This window comes from Mirounga leonina, unplaced genomic scaffold, assembly GCF_011800145.1.
Source record: "Mirounga leonina isolate KUSES-001 unplaced genomic scaffold, KU_Mleo_1.0 Mir_170, whole genome shotgun sequence".
Taxonomy (NCBI): domain Eukaryota; kingdom Metazoa; phylum Chordata; class Mammalia; order Carnivora; family Phocidae; genus Mirounga; species Mirounga leonina.
The window spans coordinates 3710179-3730219 of record NW_023270433.1 but is presented as its reverse complement, the minus strand read 5'-3'; the positions used below and the strand labels follow the sequence as shown (position 1 = coordinate 3730219).

Below are 20041 nucleotides of genomic sequence, written 5' to 3'. Positions count from 1 at the left end.
TATCGGGGCCTCAGAAACCACTGTGGCCCCCCTCCCCCACCCACACACACTTCAACTGCTGGCCCGGCTCTGGGTTAGGCCTGAATCCACCCGAGCCCTGGGCCGTTACTTAACCTCCACAGGCTGGGGAGGCCGGCATGCCCACGTTGTGCATGGAGGTCACAGAGGTCATGGAGGTTACAAGGTGAGGAGGGAGGCCTGGAAAGCACTCAGCAAACACAGGGATTCCTACCCTTCTCAGCCGGCTTCCCTTACAAACAGGAGGCAGCCAGAGTCTTCATAAAGAATGCCCAAGAGGGCACGTCCCTGCTACTATGGTCTGAACGCCTGTGTCCCCCAAATGCATATGCTGAATCCTAACCTTCGAGGTGACAGTATTGGGCTGGGGGGATGGGGGAGGTGATTTGGTCATAAGAGCTGAAACCTAGTGAATGGGATTAATTAGTGCCCTTAAAAAAGAGACCCCAGAGAGCGCCCTTGCCCTCTCCACCACATGAGGACACAGCAAGAAGGCGGCCTACCCCAGACACTGCCTCTGCTGGAGGCATGACCTCGGACTCCCAGACCCCAGACCTGGGACGAATCAACCCTGTGCTGCCAAGCCACCCAGTCTGTGGTAGTTTGTGACTGCCGCCCAAATGGACTAAGAAATCCGCTTATAGTCCAGAGGAGATTATGAAGAAACATTTCGAAGTTTCTGTTTGTATTAAAGAGAAACAACATAATCAAGCTCTATATTTCCTATTTAAAAAAATTTTCAAATATGGGGTTAGTGAAATTTTAGGAACAGAACACCCAATGCCCTGGGATGCCACCCACAGACAGAGGGGACAGGGAGGGCGGCCCTAGCACCACAGAGCGCCACAGAGTGCCACGGACGGCAGGAGGAAGCCCCGAGGTGCAGCACGCTGGTCTTTCCTTGGCAGAGACAGCTGGAGGACTGCCCTTAAACCCCGTGCCCATCTGGATGGGGGCTCCATCATCCGTGCACGGAGCCCCTGCCCCTGGGCACCCACCTGATGGGGCTGACCCTGGAAAGGAGCGAGCCCTGGCCACTCCATCAGCACAGAGCGGCTTCCTCGCTCTATGAATGACCCTTTCTGCCCCAAAGCCCTCACCTCCATCCCCACCAGGATGGACCCTACTTGAGAACTGTCTCCTCCCTTCCATCCTACCGTGCCTGTATCTCATCTTATCCTAGCATCTCCCTCACTTAATCCACAAGGAAATGGAAACTAGCGGGGGGGGGGGGGGAGAGGGGGGAGCCGGGGAAGCGGTCCCCCCATCTCCCCTTCCTGCCCGCCACCCCCCCACCCAGCCCCCAGGGCCAGTCCCACCTTCATTTTCTGATAATGCTTCCTGGCAACCTCAGCCAGCGAGGAAAATTTTCTGGCTATCAAGTCCTCCACCATGACAAGATTGCTGCTCAGATGTTTGCACAGCCACATTGCCTGAAGAGAGGAAAGAGGACACGAGCATTTTAGTGAAAGCTGTAATGGACGGCACTCCATTCAAATGCCCAGGTCCTTCCACAATCTACTAGAAAAGGCTGGAAGCATAATGATTTCCGGTGGGAAGGAGGCCACCAAGGGGGACAAGCCCATAGGGTCCCTCCCAGCCCGAGAATGCCACTTGAATGCCCTCTCTCCTTCCAGCAGCCAGTGACTACTAGAAAACCTACAGACGGGCCATGCATGTAGCTCTGCGGGCATGCCCGTCCCAGCTCTGCGGGCCTCAGAAGGTTTACAATAGGAAATGCACGGACAGGACCTCAACATGGGTCCCAGGCATACTCGTTCATTTTTCCTTAGATCGGGACATGACCTGGTCTAGCCAAATGAATGTTTCGTTCGTTGATGGCTATGTATACTCTACAGGGATGAATACCTTTTAGGGAATATGAATGCAATAAAATGTTCTTAATGCCAAGATTATACTGATGACCATTTCAGCATCAGGATGAGTCAGAAGGCCCTGAAGTCCCCCAGGGCAAGTACGAACCTTAATTCTCTCTGTTGCTCGTGTTGGCAGATGTCAGTGATGACAGCCCTTTGGGGCTCTGTCTGGATTTTACTGTGTGTCATCTTCCTGCAAAATTAGAGTCTGTGTATCCCCAGGCAGCGGTCGGAGGCAGGGATAGCGAATTCACCAAAAGGCTTGTAGCTCAAACACCAGCCAAGCGCTGTGGGCCCTGACCTCACCAGGAGGCAAAGTCGACTGCCTCAGCCAAGCTGGGCCTTGATGAGAGAAGTTGTCTGTGTTCACGACGCTTCAGGAACTCTACACAGCAAATTCGCCAGAGGTCAGGGCAGAGCCAGAACTGGGCGTGAGCACGGTGGGCGCAGAGTGCCGAACGCCTCAAAGACAAAGGCCCTTTGCCGAGGAGACCCCTCACCCAGAGCGACATGACTCGGCCTTAATATGGCTTGGAAGCCTGTCTGTCTAGTGCAGAGGCTACCACCTCAGGAGCGGCTTCTACAGGCTCCCTGGGCTTTTCCCCAGGAGATTCTGATCAGGCAGGTCTGGAGGGGAGTCTGGAACCTGCACCTTCCAAAGCACCTGGTAATGCTTCTGACTGCCAGGCTTGGGAGCCCCTGGTTTCTACAGTGAAACAGGAGACCAGAGTGAGAGCTGGCAGCCTGATCCTGAGAAGCACAGTAGAAAAACTACAGACAGACTGACAAGCAGAAGGATAGAGGGATGGACAGATGGGTGGACAGAGAGACAGACAGAATGCTAGGATATAAATGATGCCAGAGCAAAGCAGATGCAGGTCAGCTTGGGTAAGGCTCAGCCATCTTAATTCTTTTTCTGAATAAAGCAAAGTGTCAGCTCATCAAGGACAAGGTAACTGATGTTCACTAGCCAGGCTCTTAAAAGACAGAGCTCCATCTCAGATGACTGCAATGTTCACAAGTTTTGACACTTACAACTTCACAAGTTTTCAAACTGCAGCAGGAGGAGACGCACCAGCGCCAGGACTGGGGCTGTCTCCAAGGAAAGACAAGGAAGGGTGGGCTGGGATGACGTATTTGCTGTACCCTTAAAGTCGAGAGAGAATCACCAGAGCAAATATGGCCAAATGATAAATTCTGTAAAATCTGGGGGTCGGATACGTGAGTATCCATGGTGCAGTTTCTATGCCTTTTGGACTGAACTATTTCGTAATTAAAACATTAAGAATGAGTCTGAAGAGTCCGTGTCAAAAGTCTCTCGACTCTGGTCTGCTTCTAGAAATGTATCCTAAGGATGTGAGCTAAGGGTGTGCGAGGGTGGTGTCCGTGCAGCCCAAGAACGCCCTGGAAGGTATATCCCAGCTGCTAAAATAATGCTCCTCCCTAGATGGCTGAGGGATGATACTTTTGTGTTCTGAGCTTTCTAGGTTTTCTGCTAGCGTGCATGCCACCTCTCGTAATAAGAAAATAAGTTAAGAAGCAGGAGAGGGGAAAGATGAAGCAAAGCTGTGGTGTTGAAAACCCGCTGAGGGGCAGCCTCATTCCAGCTCTGCAGGTAAATGAGATATTACAGTATTACAACACTTAATATGATGCACTTACTATGGTTGTTTTCCCCGAGGCGGGTGGACCTAATATCACAATCTTCGGCACTGTGGAAGAGAAAGATTTGAATGTCACCGCCCACTATGACAGAGCAACCCCCCGGGCCTGCGGTGCTCAGGGGGGCCTTCATTTCCTTCCTCCCCCAGATTTCATTTTCTGCTAGTGACACGGTCGTTTGTAACCCAGGGGCTCTGAGATGCTCTCACCATCGAACGTACTCTCTATGTTTAGAGAAGTAAGTGATCACTGAGATGGTTTATTTTTCTGTCTCCAAGGGGACATGGACACGGTAACTTGTTTGCCAAACTAATAAATATCAGGAACAATTGGGATTTCAAACACCATAAAGCATTTTAAACAGGGACTTTGTCTTGGGGACACGCTCTCAAATAAAGCTGTATTTTATGTAAATCGACCTTTCAAGCTTTTTATATATATATATATATTTATGCTTTTTTTATTTAGCAAATTGTATTCCCCATGATTTTACAGAGGGAAATAATGGGGGAAAGCCTGGAATGTATAGGCCAGATTTATAAAACCCCAGATAGGAAAAGTCTTTGTTTCCAAATGTGGGCATTTCTATGCAAATGGCTTGCTTCCGTGGGAGACTTCAGGCTCGGGAAGGTTGTTGGCCCCACAGAATTCCTAAAGCGGCTTCTGGACATCTGAGTAGGTGCTGGCCCACTGGAAAAGGCCAGACCAGCAGATTTGGAAAAGTGCTGGAAGGCTTGTGTTCTTGGGTCAAAACAGGAATCAGAACATGGTGTCTGGAAACATGAATCCATGCTGATTCCTCCCATTGCCACCTTGACTGAGCCACGCCACACCCCCACCCCTAAATGCTGGGAGCCAGGAGCACGGAACGGACGTTGGGAAAGCAGACCTATCCCCTCACCACTGTTGGCCTGACCCCTCAGCCAAGGGGACGATGAACAGGTGTATACTCCCACTTACTTCAGCCTCTGATATCTATATGCAGAGCCCATTCCTGCCAGGCCACCGGGAGGGGAACTCGTCCAAGCAGAGGACGAGGGACACACATGATCCTTTAGATTGGAACTGGACCCAGAGAAGGAGCTAGTGTCCATTTGGCCCATGATTTAATCATCAGCACACCGATGACCCAGCCAGGCTGCGTGGGTATAAATATAGACCTTTGTCCAGATGCACAGCACCTTCTCCTTTTCAGGGAAAACGTGGAGGGAAGGTTTCAGATGATTCACTGATTCACTCATGGAGCACCTTATCCTTGCTCGGCACGGGGAGGGATGCTGCCAAGCAAAGCAAGGTGGAGCATGGGTGAGTGCATTAGACAGGAACTGAAGGGGAGCAGCTATCCTCCGTGCCCGTCCCAACTGGGGCACTGCCCTCTTCTCGAGAACATGACAGCCTGGACACATGTCATGGCTTTCCATTCCTTCTTTGATTTTTATGTGTCCCCAACTAATTGCTTTAGAGCACTATTGTTTCCTACGTTTCTAAACACTTATAAACCTGGTCCATAGCCCCGATGATGTGTGAACTTGCTTCTTGGAAGCCCCAGATCTTTCCCGTCGGTGGTGATGTGAATCAGGGATGTGGGGGCAGGAGGGCTGTGGACAAGGCAGACGAGGGGCACCTCCTCCAGCCCAGGCTAATGCTGCCACGCTCCAGCTCAGCAAACCTCTGCATGCACTTTCCTCTCCAAGGCAGGTTCGGCTGGGGTGCTTCGCAGACACAGCTTCCAGTACGCTGCGGGCCAAAGCCACAGGAAGGGAGCAGCAGGGGGACTGGCCCGGCCCCCGTGCCCTTCGCCCAGCGGCCTCTCTGGGACTCTAGCCACAGGCCTCTGCTCAAGCTCCTCAAAACTCAGGCCAGACCCAATGGGACTCAGGGCCTGCGGAGCCCGAGGAGAAGGGGCTGCACCTCAACAAGAACATTTGGGCAATGAGTTGACTCCCAAGGCAGGCGTTCATCTTGACAAAGTTGCGGGGCTCAAAGGCTGCTGAGGAAACCCTCCCCTCCCCAGCTCCAATAAGTGGCACCCAAATTGTACACATCTCTGAAAATGCTTTAAAAGGGGAACATTCACGGCCTTTCTCCCCACCTAATTTCTCGCACACATTTATGTGATTAATTTTAGTTTCTTAAAATCTAACACCTGAAACTCCAGCTCTGCTCATGAGTAATTATTTATAAACAGTGTCATAAAAGGCTTCTTGACTGCCAAGAGTAATCAACTTCTTCAAACCACTTCAAAGGAAATCAAAAAACCTTTCCATCCACAGATCCTTTTGAGGTTTAACTAGGAGCATGATTTAAAATTCACAAGAAAACCCTTAGGTATTGGAGCTCTAATACACAGCTTTCTTGGACAAACGTTTGATAAAAAACGCAACATACCATTATATACACCATCACCTGCTTTAATATTGCCCAGGGCTACTGTAAATGCTCACTTTGTACTAAATCTGCTTTTCTCGCGGCGAAGGGGCTGCCAGCCATGTGCCGGGGGCTCCCCTCATTCCCTCCTGTACATGTTCACTGGGATGAGTCTGGAGCCTTCTCTCCCTCTACACCAGCCACTGGCCATGGGAGCCACTGCCCCCACCACACCATGCCCAGTAAGCAGAAGCACTGAGCGCCCAGTTTCCAGTAAACCAGGCCTCTGGAAGGAGGCGAGACAACCTTACTCACTGACCCAGGGCAGTGGAAATGCTCACTGGACTTCAGAGGGCCTCCCCTTGTCCACTGTCCTCTTCCAGAACATACAAGGGTGGGGTTAAACTGTTCTTGGCTTCCACCACCCCAAAAAAACTCATGAAAGCATGCTCTTCTGCCCAGCCTCCCTCGTTCCCCCACATTTTGCTTCACTTGTTGGCAGAATCCTGGGCACCCGCAGATGTCCCTCTCTGCTCTTCATTTAGTGGTTGGGACTTGAGCAAAAAGGGCAAAGATGTTCCAACAACCATAAGAGCGGCCAGCCAAGGCCTGGGAGAGGCAGTGGAGGACTCCCTAAAGTGTGGTTACTGGGATCCAATACGTCTACTCCCTGAGAGAATATCGGGCCCAAAACCCTGACTCCAGCTCTTGAGGAGGCCAGGAGGCCAGCCCCAGCTACAGCCAGACGAGGCAGGTCTAAGTTCTTCACCCCTGCTTGGGAGCAACAGGGCAGGGATAGTGTGGAGAAGGAATCAAGGCTCCTGGCAGGTGGCCTTGGAAAGCAGACCGTGAATGAATGGAGGGGCTGCTAAGGAGGATGGAAGGGGGTGAAGGGAGAGAGGAGGTGGCAGAGGGGGCGGTAAGGCCAGCCCCCAGTGTCGTCGGCTGCCCTGAGTCTAAAACAGAAAGATGCTGGTAAAGTGGGCAATTTGACGCTGAAAATCAAATCTGCACAGAGGAGCAAAACGAAAGCATAATGAGAATTGGCCTCACATTTCAGCTCTTGAATTTCCAGCTGGGGGACTGACTGAGCTTTGGGGCCCGGGGTTGGAGAACACGTGGCCTGGCACGCATACCCCAAACCAGCAGGATGAAGAGGCCCCCTAGCCGCCCTCCCTGCGCCCAGGCACCGGGACCAGGCAGCGCCCCGCCGGCCCCCAACCCAGTTACCCAAGCACGGCCGGTGTACGAACGAGGATACCGAGGCCCAGACTGGGCCATGTTCGCTGCTCGGCAAGCGTGGGGAAGCGCATTGGGCCAGAGGGCCCCTCACGTGGCCTGGCAAGAAGGGGTCCTTCACCAAACTCACCTTCATGTCACCTTCACTCTTACTTTGCTCCTATTTAACTTTTACTTTACTTTCAACTCTAACTTTTGCTTTGTTTTTCCTGTACTTTTGCTTCTGCTTTCACTTTGCTTTGCTGTTATTGGGTGGTGGCAGTACGAAAAAGTGGTCCTTGGATAACAGGAACACCGAGCCCTGGCCAGACTCGGGTGGAGGAGGTGGGAAGGCAGACAGACACCTGGGCCTCCAGCAAACGGCAAACGGAGGCCCCGTGGGGGAGGCGTGGCTGGTGAGCTGCAGTCTGCAGCAGGACCCCCAAGAAAGGAAGGCACCCCCATGCCAGGTAATAAACAGCCAATCAGAGAATGGAGGCCTCTTAGAAGCATCTCTGTGGGGCAGAGTGAACCCCACCAGGATCGCAAGGAGGCCAGGTGGACAGCTTGAGAAGGTGGTTCTCCCGGCCCTCCGTGCTCACAGCTCCATGTCCACCTGGGGCAAATGGACTCACAGCCAACATCAATTTTCAATTCTCCCTGACCAAAGGCTCAGAAAGGGGCACAACTGTGCCCTCTGTGAGCCACTCTGCTTAGGTTGGTGAAATGGCCCTGGGACCCGAGCAGCCCCTCACTCTGATGCTCTGCAGCCAAGCCTGAGATGGGTCAGGATCTGGGTGGGGGTGGGGCACACCAGAAAGGCCAGCTGTGCCTGGTGCACCCGCAGGCCTGGGGTCTCCTCCCTCTCACCTTTCCTTGTGGCTGTTTCTTTCTTTTTTTTTTTAAGATTTTATTTATTTATTTGAGACAGAGAGAATGAGAGAGAGAGCACATGAGAGGGGGGAGGGTCAGAGGGAGAAGCAGACTCCCTGCAGAGCAGGGAGCCCGATGCGGGACTCGATCCCGGGACTCCAAGATCATGACCTGAGCCGAAGGCAGTCGCTTAACCAACTGAGCCACCCAGGCGCCCTCCTTGTGGCGGTTTCTTAAACTGTTTAGCGTCCTTTCTCATCTTAGGCGTGCGAACCCCACCGCGGGGCATCTCAGGCCCCTGCCCCTCTCAGCCGCGCCACGTGCTAACTTCACTGGTGTGCTGGTATCTCCTTCAAAGCGGCCAGTGCCCCGATGAAAGAAACATCAAAGCTCCCAGACACCAGTTCTCCCTGACAGCTCACACAGGACGGGAATGATCCTCCACTTGGCAAATTGACCGTGGAATGGAGCACCCCTCCCTTCTCCCTGGTTCTGAGCTGTGGCTTTGGGTCCAGCTGACCTGCATTTGGGCCAAGGTTTGGGGGAACTCTGGCACTCACTAACGGGCACCAGTCATGAGACCATCAGGAAGACCCAAGCGCTGCCTGTCTAGGCAGACCAGAAACCAAATTTACACCTGACAAGTGGGGTCATCACAGAGCTTAAACCCAACAGGTGAGATCAGATGGGACCCACGAAAGCATTAATAATTGATTCCACGGGCCGTTCCGAGGTTTTCGTTTTAATAACTTGGCAAGAGAAATTTTAAGCTGTGCGCCCCAAAGAAATTAAGGCATTTTTCAATCAGACACCACCCCAAGTTGTCAAAACCCCTTCCCACCCTGTCCAGCCCTCCGTTCAGACACAGGGAGGACAGAGTGGTTCACAGCTGTCAGGCAGGAGGAGGGGGAGTGGGGGAGGCCCATTCGAATGCTCACCATTATCATTGTCTTGTTGCAAGTGACTGATCAGGAACGGGATGGGGTCCTTGGGCTGGTGGATCAGGAGTTGCTCCAGCATGTTCTGTGGGCACAGGGCAGACACCCAGGTGGTTAACAGCTGCGTGGGCATCCAGAGCCCCGGGCTCAGGCTCAGGTGGCCCAGAACCCTGGTCGCTACCAACACCGGTTATGGGGCCTGATCTCTCTACCACACCCACCACACATGCCTTCAACTTGGGATCCAGCCCCTGCTCCAGCTGCTGTCTGCCTGGGTCCCCATGAGCAGAGGATGAGGGAAGGGTCGTGTGGGTATCACTGGGGAGGCTCCTGGAGGGACTGCCCTTGGACTCAGAGCAGGCAGGCCCAGGGTTCTCTCCCCTCAGTCCCTTTGTGCTTCCCAGACCAGCCTTCTCTTAGTTCTCATGCACCATGTTCATGTGCCCCTCAGAGCCTTAGCAAATGCTGTTCCCTCAGCTTAGAACACTTGTCCCCCTGCGTCCTCCAGTCTCCATGGAAACATACCTTCCTGATCACACTCACTAGATATATCCTGCCATATGCTCCTGCAGCTCCGTTATTGCCTCACCCTTGTCCCGATGCTGGGCACACTCACAGTAGGTGCCCAATACCAACATCTGCTGGGGGGCATGGCCATCACTGCTACCCGTGTCCCTCCAGGGTGGGGCAGAATATTTACCAGCCAAGTGTCTAAACAGTCCTGGGCTAGTCTGACCATTTAATTCCAAGGAAAAGTAGCTTCCATGGTTCCAGAACAAGAGGCACAGAAAGGAACTGGGTAGATAATAGGAGCTACGCTGGCGCAGGAAGGAGCATCCTTCAGGGACAACCAGGGAGGGGTGTTTGCCTCTGGGGGCGGAGGGCGTGTGGATGCGTAGAGCGCTCGGAGCTGTGAGAAGTCCTAGCTCCGCTCTGCACCTCACCAGCAAGTCGCTTCCCTTATCCGAGCCTCAGCTTCCCCAGCTGGTGGAGGGCCCGACTGGCCGAGGCCTCTGGTCGGCTCGCACTGCGGAGACGGCGTGAGATGATGCTAGCTGGTTTACAGATGAGTGTTTTTAATTTCGCTTTTAAGCAGTTGTGTATCTATTGTGTATTAGGAAACCTAGGATTTCAAAGATATTGCTCAGGAGGAGGTAAAACAGGTTGATTTTTTTTTTAAGTGGGTTGATTTAAAGAAATGACTAAGTGAAAGTGGAATTGTGGTGGTGGTTGTATGAATCGATATATGTGATAACATCTCATAGAACCGTGCACACAGAAAAAGAAAGAAGTGCAGGTAAAAACGGATGAAATCCAAATAAGGCCTCTGTCTGGTTAACTGTCTTGTAGGACTGTGAATGTCAAGGAGTGACGTTAGATGGTCTTAGTAGGGGGAGCTGGGGACGGGTACATCAGAACTCTGTACTATCTTGGTAACATCCTGTGGGTCTAAAATTATTTTTAAAAAGTGTAAGAAATGAAGATGGTAAGATCCACGGAGGGAACACACACAAATGACTAAGGACTGAAAATACTGGACTAAAAGCTTCTGCGGACTGTTCCATCCAAAAGTCACTCTGAGATACAGCAGCCTCCCTAGAACAGACCACAGCGCCCCCAGGAGCTGGCCCCATCCTGCCCACCAGCGGATGACTTACAACTCAGCTGGCCATTTTCTTTTCTCAGACTGGCCACCCGGTTTTAGAGAAATCTCTCTCCCTCCCTCTGCCAGGTAACACTTTCCAAAGGAAGCATGTGTTTGCTGGAGAGATGGTGACACCTCTGAGTCTGAGCTCTGCTCTCAGGTGTGCAGGTCAGAGGCTCAAATGAGCACAGGGGTCCCCACAGTGGTGCCTCTGGGGATAGGGTGTACTTGGAGGAGCAAATGCTCTGGAAACTGGGCTCCAGCGTCCCTTCGGCCCTCACAACCTCTGAGCGACAGAGAGTTCTTTCAGTCCAGCTCCCGAAAGCCTTTGCCTCCAGGAGGTGCAGAAGGGCAACCAGAAGGGGCAGGGCTTTGCCAAAGCGCACACAGGGAGAGAGGGCCGGTCAAGTCAGACACCCAGGATGAGAGCTTGGGAGCAGCCCCGAACTCCCGCCCTAATGAAGAAGAGCCGTGTGGGAAATGCTGCCGCCCGAGCCACGGGGCTGCTGTCCCCTGTCCCCGGTCGCAGCCATCTCAGGGGACGGTGATGTCACCTTGAACTCGGACACTCCCCAGCTCAGAAACGAACACTGCAGACAGGCTGGGGTCTGTCAGCGCGGGAAGGGCCCCCTTGGAGACCAGCTCTTGCAACCTGGCATTTCACAGCTGCCGGAACTGAGAAAAGAATGGGACTTGGTCCAGGCCATTGAGCTGGCCGGCCCAGGGCCATGACCAAATCCTGGCCAGGGCCTGCCCCCTTTCCTCCCTCCTGGGTCCGCAGGGCAGGGACGCGGGGCGTCCTCCGACCGAGTCATCCCTCGGGGTCCCGGCGGCACAGGAGTCGGACACCCCCCAGCTGCGGGGTCGCCGCCGCGCACCCTATCGCGACGGAGGCTCCCGGCCGGCGCCCGGTGTCGCGACAGGGCGGGGCCGCCTCGGTCACCTGCATCAGCTCGAAGACGTGGTACGTCTCCCCGTACTGGGGCATTTCCGGGGGTACGTGGTGCGGGGCGGTGGTCGCGTCCATGCCGCGGTGCAGGGCGCCCGCTCCCTGGAGACAGCGGTCGCTAGGGCCGGCGCGCCGCCGCGTCATCAGCGCGCGCCCGCGCCCTGGAGACCGCCGTCGCTAGGGCCGCCGCTTACGTCATCAGCGCGCGCCCGCCGGCCCTGGAGACCGCCGTCGCTAGGGCCGCCGCTCTACGTCATCATCGCGCGCCCGCCGGCCCTGGAGACCGCCGTCGCTAGGGCCGCCGCTTACGTCATCAGCGCGCGCCCGCCGGCCCTCCAGGCTGGAGCACGGCTTGGTCCCCGGCTCCTCGGCCCGCGCGACCAGCCGCCGCGGGGCAGGTGCTTCCCCGCGCGGGCCTCGCTCCGCAGTCTGCACGTCTCAGCGGGACCCCTCAGGCCGCTCCAGCAGTGGCCTTCTAGGACCAGAGGTGCCTCGGGAGGGCCCCCGGTGCTGGGACGCTCAGGGTCACGTCGACCCTCCCACCCACAGAGGGGATGGGAGGCGGGTCCTGCGCTGGTTCCGCCGTCGCACCCCGACCCGGGCGTTGGGAGCTCTGAGGGCCGGCCCAGTTCTGTTCTCTGGGCCTCAGCTTCCCCATCTTTAAAATGAATAGAGGCTGGGGAACGGTTTGAAAAAGTAGGGGAGTCCCTGGGGCGGGCGGGAAGGCCTAGGCTCACGGGGTGGGGCGGGGCTGCCACGTGACCCGATTGCTATGGCACCCACGGGAACAATCGGGCCCGCGGCCCCGCCCCTTCTCATCGACCTCCCCAGGCCTGGGAAGGGCCTCCCCGCCCTTCCGGGGCCCCAGACATCCTTGGAGGCACTCCAGCTTCAGAGCGCTCTGTAAGTGAAGGCTGCTCTAGGAGCAGTAAGGTTAAAGCGGGCCGGGGGCGGGCGGGCCCACCCAAACCCTGGGGGTTGGGGGGAAAGGAATGGAGGGGACTGCCGCTGGTGCGGGACCGGGCTGGGGTAGGACATGGTTGGGGGAAGGAGCTTTTTGAGTTGCGCCAGTCCGCAGTGGGACAGGGCAGGCAGCCTGGTATCAGACACAGCGCTGAACTAGGAGCTCTAGCTTTTTGTCTGTTGCCATTTTTAGGAGGAGCTACCCCGGTTTTGAGCCCTCAGTGTTCTTAACAAAACTATGGGGTCTGTACATTATGGACAGGACGTCTGGCATTGTCAGTACAGATTGCCCCAAGTTCAGCTGCTGGCTCCACCTGGCCTTGTGAGCCTGCTCTGTGCCTCACTCTCCTCCCCTGTGAAGTGGGGATTAGGGAAGGATTCCAGGAAGCTAATATACCTGAAGTATTGGTAACTGGCATGTAATAAGTGCACAATGCATAGGGGCTACTATTAGCCATATTATCTCGTTTAATCTCTGCACCAGCCCTGAGAAATAAGTACCTTCATTCCCATTTTACAGATAAGAAATTGGAGGATCAGAATGGTGAAAAGTGGTTGTGGCTGAATGACTTCTGGCAAAAGTCATTTCCCTTTTCTGGGCCTCTTTCCTCATCAGGGGTTGATCGTGAAGCATTAAAATCAGAAGTCCCCTTGAAGATCTTCTAATCCAAACCCCCTGATTTTACAGATGGATAAACTGAGGCCCAGAAAGAGGGAAATTCTTGGCCAAGTTCACTTGTTAAGCAAAGGCAGAGCCAGGGCTGACGTCTGACTCCTAGCCAAAGCCGTCACCACCGGCCACTTGCCCAGAGACATGCCCTCCAATGTAAAAGGCTGCAGTTCTGCCTCTTCCCCTCAGAGCCGCTTCCTCAAAGCGTGGACACCTTGGTTGGCTTGTCAAAGCCAACTGCAAAGACAGCTGGGGAAGAAAAGGAAGCTGCCTCCCCCTGAACAAAGAACACAACAACCAAACCCGCAATTTGCACTGGAGAGGTTCACTTTGCTTCCTGGACATTTCTGAAATGACTTGTCTTTCTCCTCATTTATTTTAAGCCTTAGGCTCTTTTCATACCACGATTTAATCTTCTTTAGCAGCCTGGAAAAATACAAATCAATTAAAGCCTAAAACCTATTGGGTAATCATTTTTTCCTTCCTCCTCCCCCAGATCGAGAAGTGCCTGCACCCTGTGCCTTTCATCCACACTAATTTGGCTGCAGTGACTCTCGTTCAAGGGACGATCACTTTGGATAGCTTATTACAGCTCTTCTCACGACATTCCTGGCGCGCATGTCACAAGTCACTAGGATCAAGAACCACGTCAGTTTTGCTCTCAGGGGCTCTTGGGGCCACCAGCTGAGGTAGTGCTATAACCTTAGAGAACTTGACAGCCCCAGGAAGCCCCAGGAGGGTGGCAGGAAGTCAGACACCTAGGGCAGCCCCCTAGGGGATGGGGAACAGAGAACAGTCTCACGGGAGTGGAAATGAGGCCCAGGGGTCCAGCCAGTGCCTGACCCCTAGGGGGGTTTGAGCAGCTTTTCAGGCCTTTGGTATCCCCTCCACCCCACCCACCCGCTCCCAGCTCTGGTCAATCTGATGTCTGGCATGTCTGTCTCTATGGACCATCACAGAGAGAGGAGGGAGCTATCCGAGAGCCCAGACTTTATAAAGTTAGGCAGAGCTGAGTGGGAGATCCTGGTTGGCTCACTTCTCCTACCTGGGTAACCTCAGCTTCGTCATCTGTCATGGGATAATCATGGTACCTTCATAGGTGAGGACTTAATGCATGGCCAGGGTTTTCCTAGGGCCCCATGGAGAGTAACTGCTGTTAGGAGGGTTGGGGTGGGTGTTCAGGATCTCCTCGAAGGCTGGAGCATGGCTCTAGTTTGCCCTGCCCCGCACCCACCCACCCCCTGCAAAGGACCCTCTTGCAGACTGTGAAGCTCTTCATCCCGACACGCCCATCCCACTGCCCAGCTTCCTTTTCTCTTTAGCAGTGCCCTTATCTAAAACATGGTTCATTCACTCATCCTTATTGTCTGCCTCCCACTCTGAAAGATAAGTCCCTCCAGGGAAGGGGATCTTGTCTATTTTGTTCAATGCTGTATATAGCCCAGCACTCAGAATGGTGTCTGGCGTATGGGAGGCATTGCAGAATGAATGAATGAATGAACGAATGAACGCATGACATGCTTCTTACCCCTCTTGGCCTTCAGTGGTTCTCCTAGCTTTGTCTGACGCTTAGGTCCCTCGGCCTTACCCTGTCCACTGCCTTCTGTGCTTGCTCACAATATTCCACATAACCCCCTCCCAGCCTCTAGCCAGGGTCCCCACCCCTCTGCCCCACCCTCCCCACCTCTCCTCTCCAGGAGGTCAAGCCCTCAGCAGCCTCTGCTGCTTTCGGGGTGCACACCGTGCCTGTCGTGGCCTGCTGCCGTGATTGTGTGCACACCGTGTAATCACAGCTGCTTTCGCTGCCCCGACAACCAGGTGCTGCCGCATTCCAGGCGCTGGGCTCCACACCTGCCACCTGCCACAGTCCTCACCCCAAGGCTGGGAGGCTGGCCCTGTCCTCTCCCAATAGCATGTTAGAACGCGGAGGCTCACCCCGCAGGGGCACCAGGATTTGAAGCAGGACTATGGGACTCCGGGCTTGGGTTCTTAACCACCCAGCACAGCCCCGAGCGTTAATGGGGGAAGGCCAGACTGAAAGCACGTGCTCCCACTCCTCCCCCGAAACCCCCCTGTGTGCTGGGCTCCGACTTTCCTAGGCCTTCAGCCCCCGCGTCACTTGTAAGCCCCAGGCCCAAACTAGGTGAGGCAAGTAAGGCAGTTGCCTTGACGCAGAATGTGAAGGGCACCAAAAACCCCCACCATCAGGACGAATAACATTTAAAAACATCAAAACTAATGCAAAAAAACCATTGAGAGTAAACTATTAAAAATTTAAAGACAGGATCAGTATTACTTGTTGCTTTTGCCTCGGACTCCTGTACAGCAAAAGGCCCCGCACTGGATCCCATCCTGTGTTTACTTAAAATTCAGGCACTTTGTGGACTTTTTGCTATTGACTTTTATTTCTTCAAATAGTGTGTCAAATATTTTTACCTGGCTCGATTGCTGGGCTTTGTGGTGCCCCTTCAGTTTCACACCGAGGGCCTCACCTGCCTGGTAAGCCTGCACCATTGGAGATACAACCCAAAACCTTGCCCCCCTTTACCCCGTCCCCCATTGCCACCTCTGGGCAGGGGGTAGGGGGACCTTGGCAGGGGTTCCAGGTGTCTGACAAAGAGAGGGCCCCCACTGCATCCCCACAACCCAGGCTCCCCTTTGCGCTTGCCCACGGCAGGCAGGGGACTGAGTGGGGAGGACATGGGCGCCCAGCCCGGCCCTGGCCCAGGCCCACCCCCATAGAGCTGCAGCTGCTGTGAGCAAACAGGCACCGTGGCTCCCGGGGGGCGGTGCGCTGGGCACTGCTGCTGAATGTCCTCCTCGACCCACTGAGGTTCACAGGGCGCCATTATCAGGGCCCATCCTGGCGCGACTCAGCTCCCAGCGCTCCCCGAGTTCTCTGATGTGCCGCCCCCATCGTGTCCTGGAGGCCACCTTCTCATCTGTTCTTGCATTTTCTTTCATCCCTCTTCTTGCCTCGGAGATGCCCTCCCTGCTCCAGCCCTGCCCTGGCCTCCCGTCTCCCTTGGGCTTGCTCCTCTCCACCTGGGGCCTGCCGGGAAGCCTGGGATGTCTTCTGCCCCGCCCCAGCCCTTGCAGCAACTCACTTGGACCCCACCGTGGCTCAGCCTCCTCTGACCCCCGCTCACACAGGGCACACATGTGCTACTGCCTCGTGGTGGAGGCGCGGCGGCTGGGGCGGCTTCGAGGACTCTGGCCAGATGTCAGGAAGCCTGGGACCTAGGGGGTCTCCGACGAGCTTGCTGTGACACCCTGGACTTCAGCTGCCCCCCGCCGGAAGTTAAGGGGAGTTGACCGACCGAGGTCTCCCAGTTCTGGGGCTCCGTAAATCTGGCCCTGGGTATCTTGCACAGGCTCAGCAAAACTGGTGTCACAGGGAGCAGAACCCACAGCCTTCTCTGCTCACAGAAGATTCTAGACGCCTTGTGGACTACCTGAACCACACCAGGGACAGTCTGTGAGGCACCAGAAGAGAGCACTCCCCATGGCGTTAATGTTTCCCATCAGGCCAGCCCCTGCCCTGAGAATGTGCCAGCCTGAGATCAGGGCTCCTGACCCAAGCACAGAGCAGGGAAACTGCACCTTCTCACACTCGACAATCCAGGACAGGCTCTTCCCCTGCTTGGCCCACTGGAAACAATCCCTAGACTTTCCCACCAATTGCAAAGAGGCAGATGGTTTAAAATGATTTGGTCCGAACTGATAATCACAGATCTTATTTTCTGTGACATATGCCGTGATCCCCTCTGTTGCTGACAGCACAGGAAGGCATTGGAGGCTCTGTGTGTGTGTGTGTGTGTCCACAGTCTGGAGAAATTGAGGACCAGAGCAATCTGTGTCCACACTTGAGGGAAGGAAGTCACAGTTGATGGCAAAGAATGTGTCCTTGGAGGGTAGAGGGACCTGGGTCAGGCTCTGCTCTGTCTTGGACGGCCTGGGGCATCTGGAGTGAGCGCGGTGCTCGCCCGAGAGGGGCCTAGGCATGTTGGTCTGGGACTCCAGAGCTGGCTCTGCAGTCTGTGCCTGGGGCCTCAGCCCTGCACTCTTCCTCCCCATAGATCCCCCTTCTCCTGTGAATGACCACTGAGGAAGACAATGAATGAGGTGAAGGAGTCTCTTCGAAACATCGAGCAGAAGTACAAGCTCTTCCAACAGCAACAGTTCACCTTCATCGCCGCTCTGGAGCACTGCAGGGAGAACGCCCACGACAAGATCCGGCCCATCGCCAGCATCGGACAGGTGGCATCCCGTGGGCTGGCGGGCGGCGGGGCCGGGCTCCCAGGGGCCTGCCAGGCCCAGAGATTCCTGGGTGACACCTTACTTGAAAGATGAAACTGAAGCCCAGAGGGGGCAAGCACCTTTGTGCCAGAGTCAGGACTCGGAGCCTAACTAGTGGAATGAGCCAGGCATCCCCTCCCCAAGTAAATAACAAAGTGGTTACAAACATGGGCTGGACACTGCCAGCCAGGGTTCAGGTCCTGGCTCAGCCCCACGCACCCTGTGACCTCCGGCCGGCAGTCACCTGTCTGTGCCCCAGTTGTTACTCTGTAGAGTGAGAACCTCCGGGGAGTATGCGGATTTAGGGAGATCATGAGGGAGACTCTCAGCCAGCGTCTGATGCCTGTGGTCCCAGCTGTCAGATCCTACTGGGATCTGAGAAACTGGGAGGCGCCAAGCACATTGCTCCACCCCCACCCCACCTCCGTCTGCAAACATTTTCACGTAACCCGGGTGTCCTCGTGAGTTAGCTCTATCCCAGTTTGCTCTGCCGAAGACCGAACATGCCTTCCAGGAAGCGGCACACACGTAGGTGGGACCCTCCCAACTGCACTCATGCCTCAGGCCCACGGTCAGCTTGTGGAAGGCCAGTGGCTCATGGCGTGGGGCGGGTGCGGCCTCAGAGCTCAGAACTGCTTAGGAGAAGTGCACGGGCCCACAGAGAATAGCAACCCTGCCTGCATCCTTCAAAAAATCCCTTCTTCTAATATATGTAAAAGCCTCTCCCGGTTTTTTAACTTGAAAACTTTTTAAACCTACAGAAAATAGCCTCTTTCCCCTGAACTATCTGGAAGTCAGTTAGCTACATCCTTTTTCTAGCCCGTTCCCCAAAGGCTCTGACTTCCAAGGCCACTGGACAGGTTTATCAGGAAGGAGCATCTGAGACCCGCACCCCCACCCCCCTCACACGCACAAGGGAGTGGCCTTCTGACCCCTGGTTCAGCAAAGGCTCTTGGTAAACAGCGGCCCCAGGGTTTGACTCTCTGTGGGAAGCCCTCCCTGAGCTGGGTCATCCACAGGTAACCCGCGCACACACCAGGTAGCCCAGCGACTGCTGTGTTGTGGTTACACCGCGGGCCAGGCCCCTCCTCACCCTCCGCAGTGCCCAGCAGATATGGAGGTGGCCGGAGCCCCCCCACCCCCCAGAGCTGCTGGACTTGCAACCACTCAGATCATGTGGGAGGACATCCCCTAGCAACAGAAAGGGGACCTGGTTTAGACTTAAAAGTTCTGGCTGCTAGGGGAGGGAGGTGATGTCCCCGGCCACCGGCCCGCCACGTGTAGGGCCTGCCTTGGGGAAATGGGCCAGTGATCCTGCCTGGACCGCAGCCAGTTTCTCCCCAGCCCAAGGCCAGGCCTCCCCCTTGCCTGACCTCAGATCCAGAGAGACAGGGGCGGGGCGGGGGGGGGAGGTGAGGTTGGATAGAGAGGAAGAGCCCCTGCCCGGGAAGGACCTCCATTCCGCCCAGGGAGAGGGGTTGAACGCGGATCAGCGGTCTCACCATTCTGAACACCTTTAAGGACTGGAGAAAGGCGTCCCGACTCCTGCATCTGGAACACGTTCACAGGGGAGCTTTCGTTTTGTTTGGCGTTTACGCTCTTCATCCTAGAGTTGGTGTCAGTGTGTGGTGTGAGGTTCAGACTACCTTCTGTGGGTGATCCCTCTGCCGGCTCCCCTTGTCCCTCCTTCCTCTACCTTGGAGACACAGGACGAGGAAACTTCAGAGGATTTAGTGCCTTCTCTCTGCTCCGCAGTGGGGCCTGAGGGGGACTGTGGCCCGAAAGGTCGGGGAGCAGCGCTCTTTGCTTTAGGTGTTGGCTGGGGTGCGTGGTGCCCGGTGGGGTTTAGGTGAGCGTGTTGAGAGGTGCGAGGTCCAGGCTGCACGGCGCGTGGCGCAGCGCCGGGGACGCTCCGTGACCGTGACCGAAACTGCGTGCAGCCGCGTGGGCCCCGTGACCCCGCCCCCTGAGCGCCCGGCCTGCGGCCCCCGCAGGTGCAGAGCTACGCGGAGCATTACTGCCACAACGCCACAGACCGGCGCGTTCTGCGCCTGTTCCTGGACATCTGCGCAGAGCTGAGCAGGCTGTGTCAGCACTTCGAAGCCCTGCACTCCGGCAGCCCGGCCACCAGCAACCTGCTTGAGAAATGCAAATCCCTGGTTAGCCAAAGCAACGACCTGAGCAGCCTCAGGGCAAAGTGAGTCCCTTCTGGGCCTGTTGCGGAGGGCAGCGGGGCGGGGAGGGAGCGGGGCGACCGACCAGCAGGAAGGAGCCGGCTTCTGCCCAGAGGGCAGGTGCGTCCCCGCGGGTGGATCCTGTGGCGACTGTCCAGAGCCCCTGCCCCGGTGGGAACTCCCAGGCCCACTGACTTGCTGGAAGGGCCAACCCCACAAGCCGTTTTAGTGCAAACGAGGGCTGCTGAGGCCGCAGGTAGAGTGGAGCCGGTACCGGGCAAAGGGAAGGGGGTCGCAGGGCACGTGTTCCCAGAAGCCCACGGAGAAGCCCCAGTACCGCCAGTGCGGCTCCCTCATTCTGCGCCCCGGGGGCCCTCAGCACAGGGCG

At 55.7% G+C, this 20041-nt stretch overlaps 2 protein-coding genes across 10 annotated transcripts in view; one reads left to right on the top strand and one right to left on the bottom strand.

The window, feature by feature from the left end:
• Window positions 1–11673, bottom strand: part of AK8 (adenylate kinase 8) — a 115877-nt gene extending 104204 nt beyond the window's left edge. For both annotated transcript variants that reach the window (XM_035015533.1, XM_035015534.1), the window contains exons 1-4: window positions 11542–11673; window positions 8954–9038; window positions 3558–3607; window positions 1338–1451 (exon numbers count right to left, since the gene is read on the bottom strand). In XM_035015533.1, the coding sequence (XP_034871424.1) occupies window positions 1338–1451; window positions 3558–3607; window positions 8954–9038; window positions 11542–11625 (333 nt within the window). In that variant the 5' untranslated portion in view covers window positions 11626–11673. The remainder of the gene's footprint in view (window positions 1–1337; window positions 1452–3557; window positions 3608–8953; window positions 9039–11541) is intronic.
• Window positions 1–20041, top strand: part of SPACA9 (sperm acrosome associated 9) — a 34195-nt gene that overhangs the window by 12526 nt on the left and 1628 nt on the right. For 2 of the 8 annotated variants that reach the window (XM_035015536.1, XM_035015544.1), the window contains exons 1-4: window positions 12042–12450; window positions 13677–13869; window positions 17260–17440; window positions 19474–19676. In XM_035015536.1, coding sequence (XP_034871427.1) covers window positions 17297–17440; window positions 19474–19676 — 347 coding nt within the window. In that variant the 5' untranslated portion in view covers window positions 12042–12450; window positions 13677–13869; window positions 17260–17296. The other 6 variants (XM_035015537.1, XM_035015539.1, XM_035015540.1 and 3 more) reach the window with 6 other exon arrangements.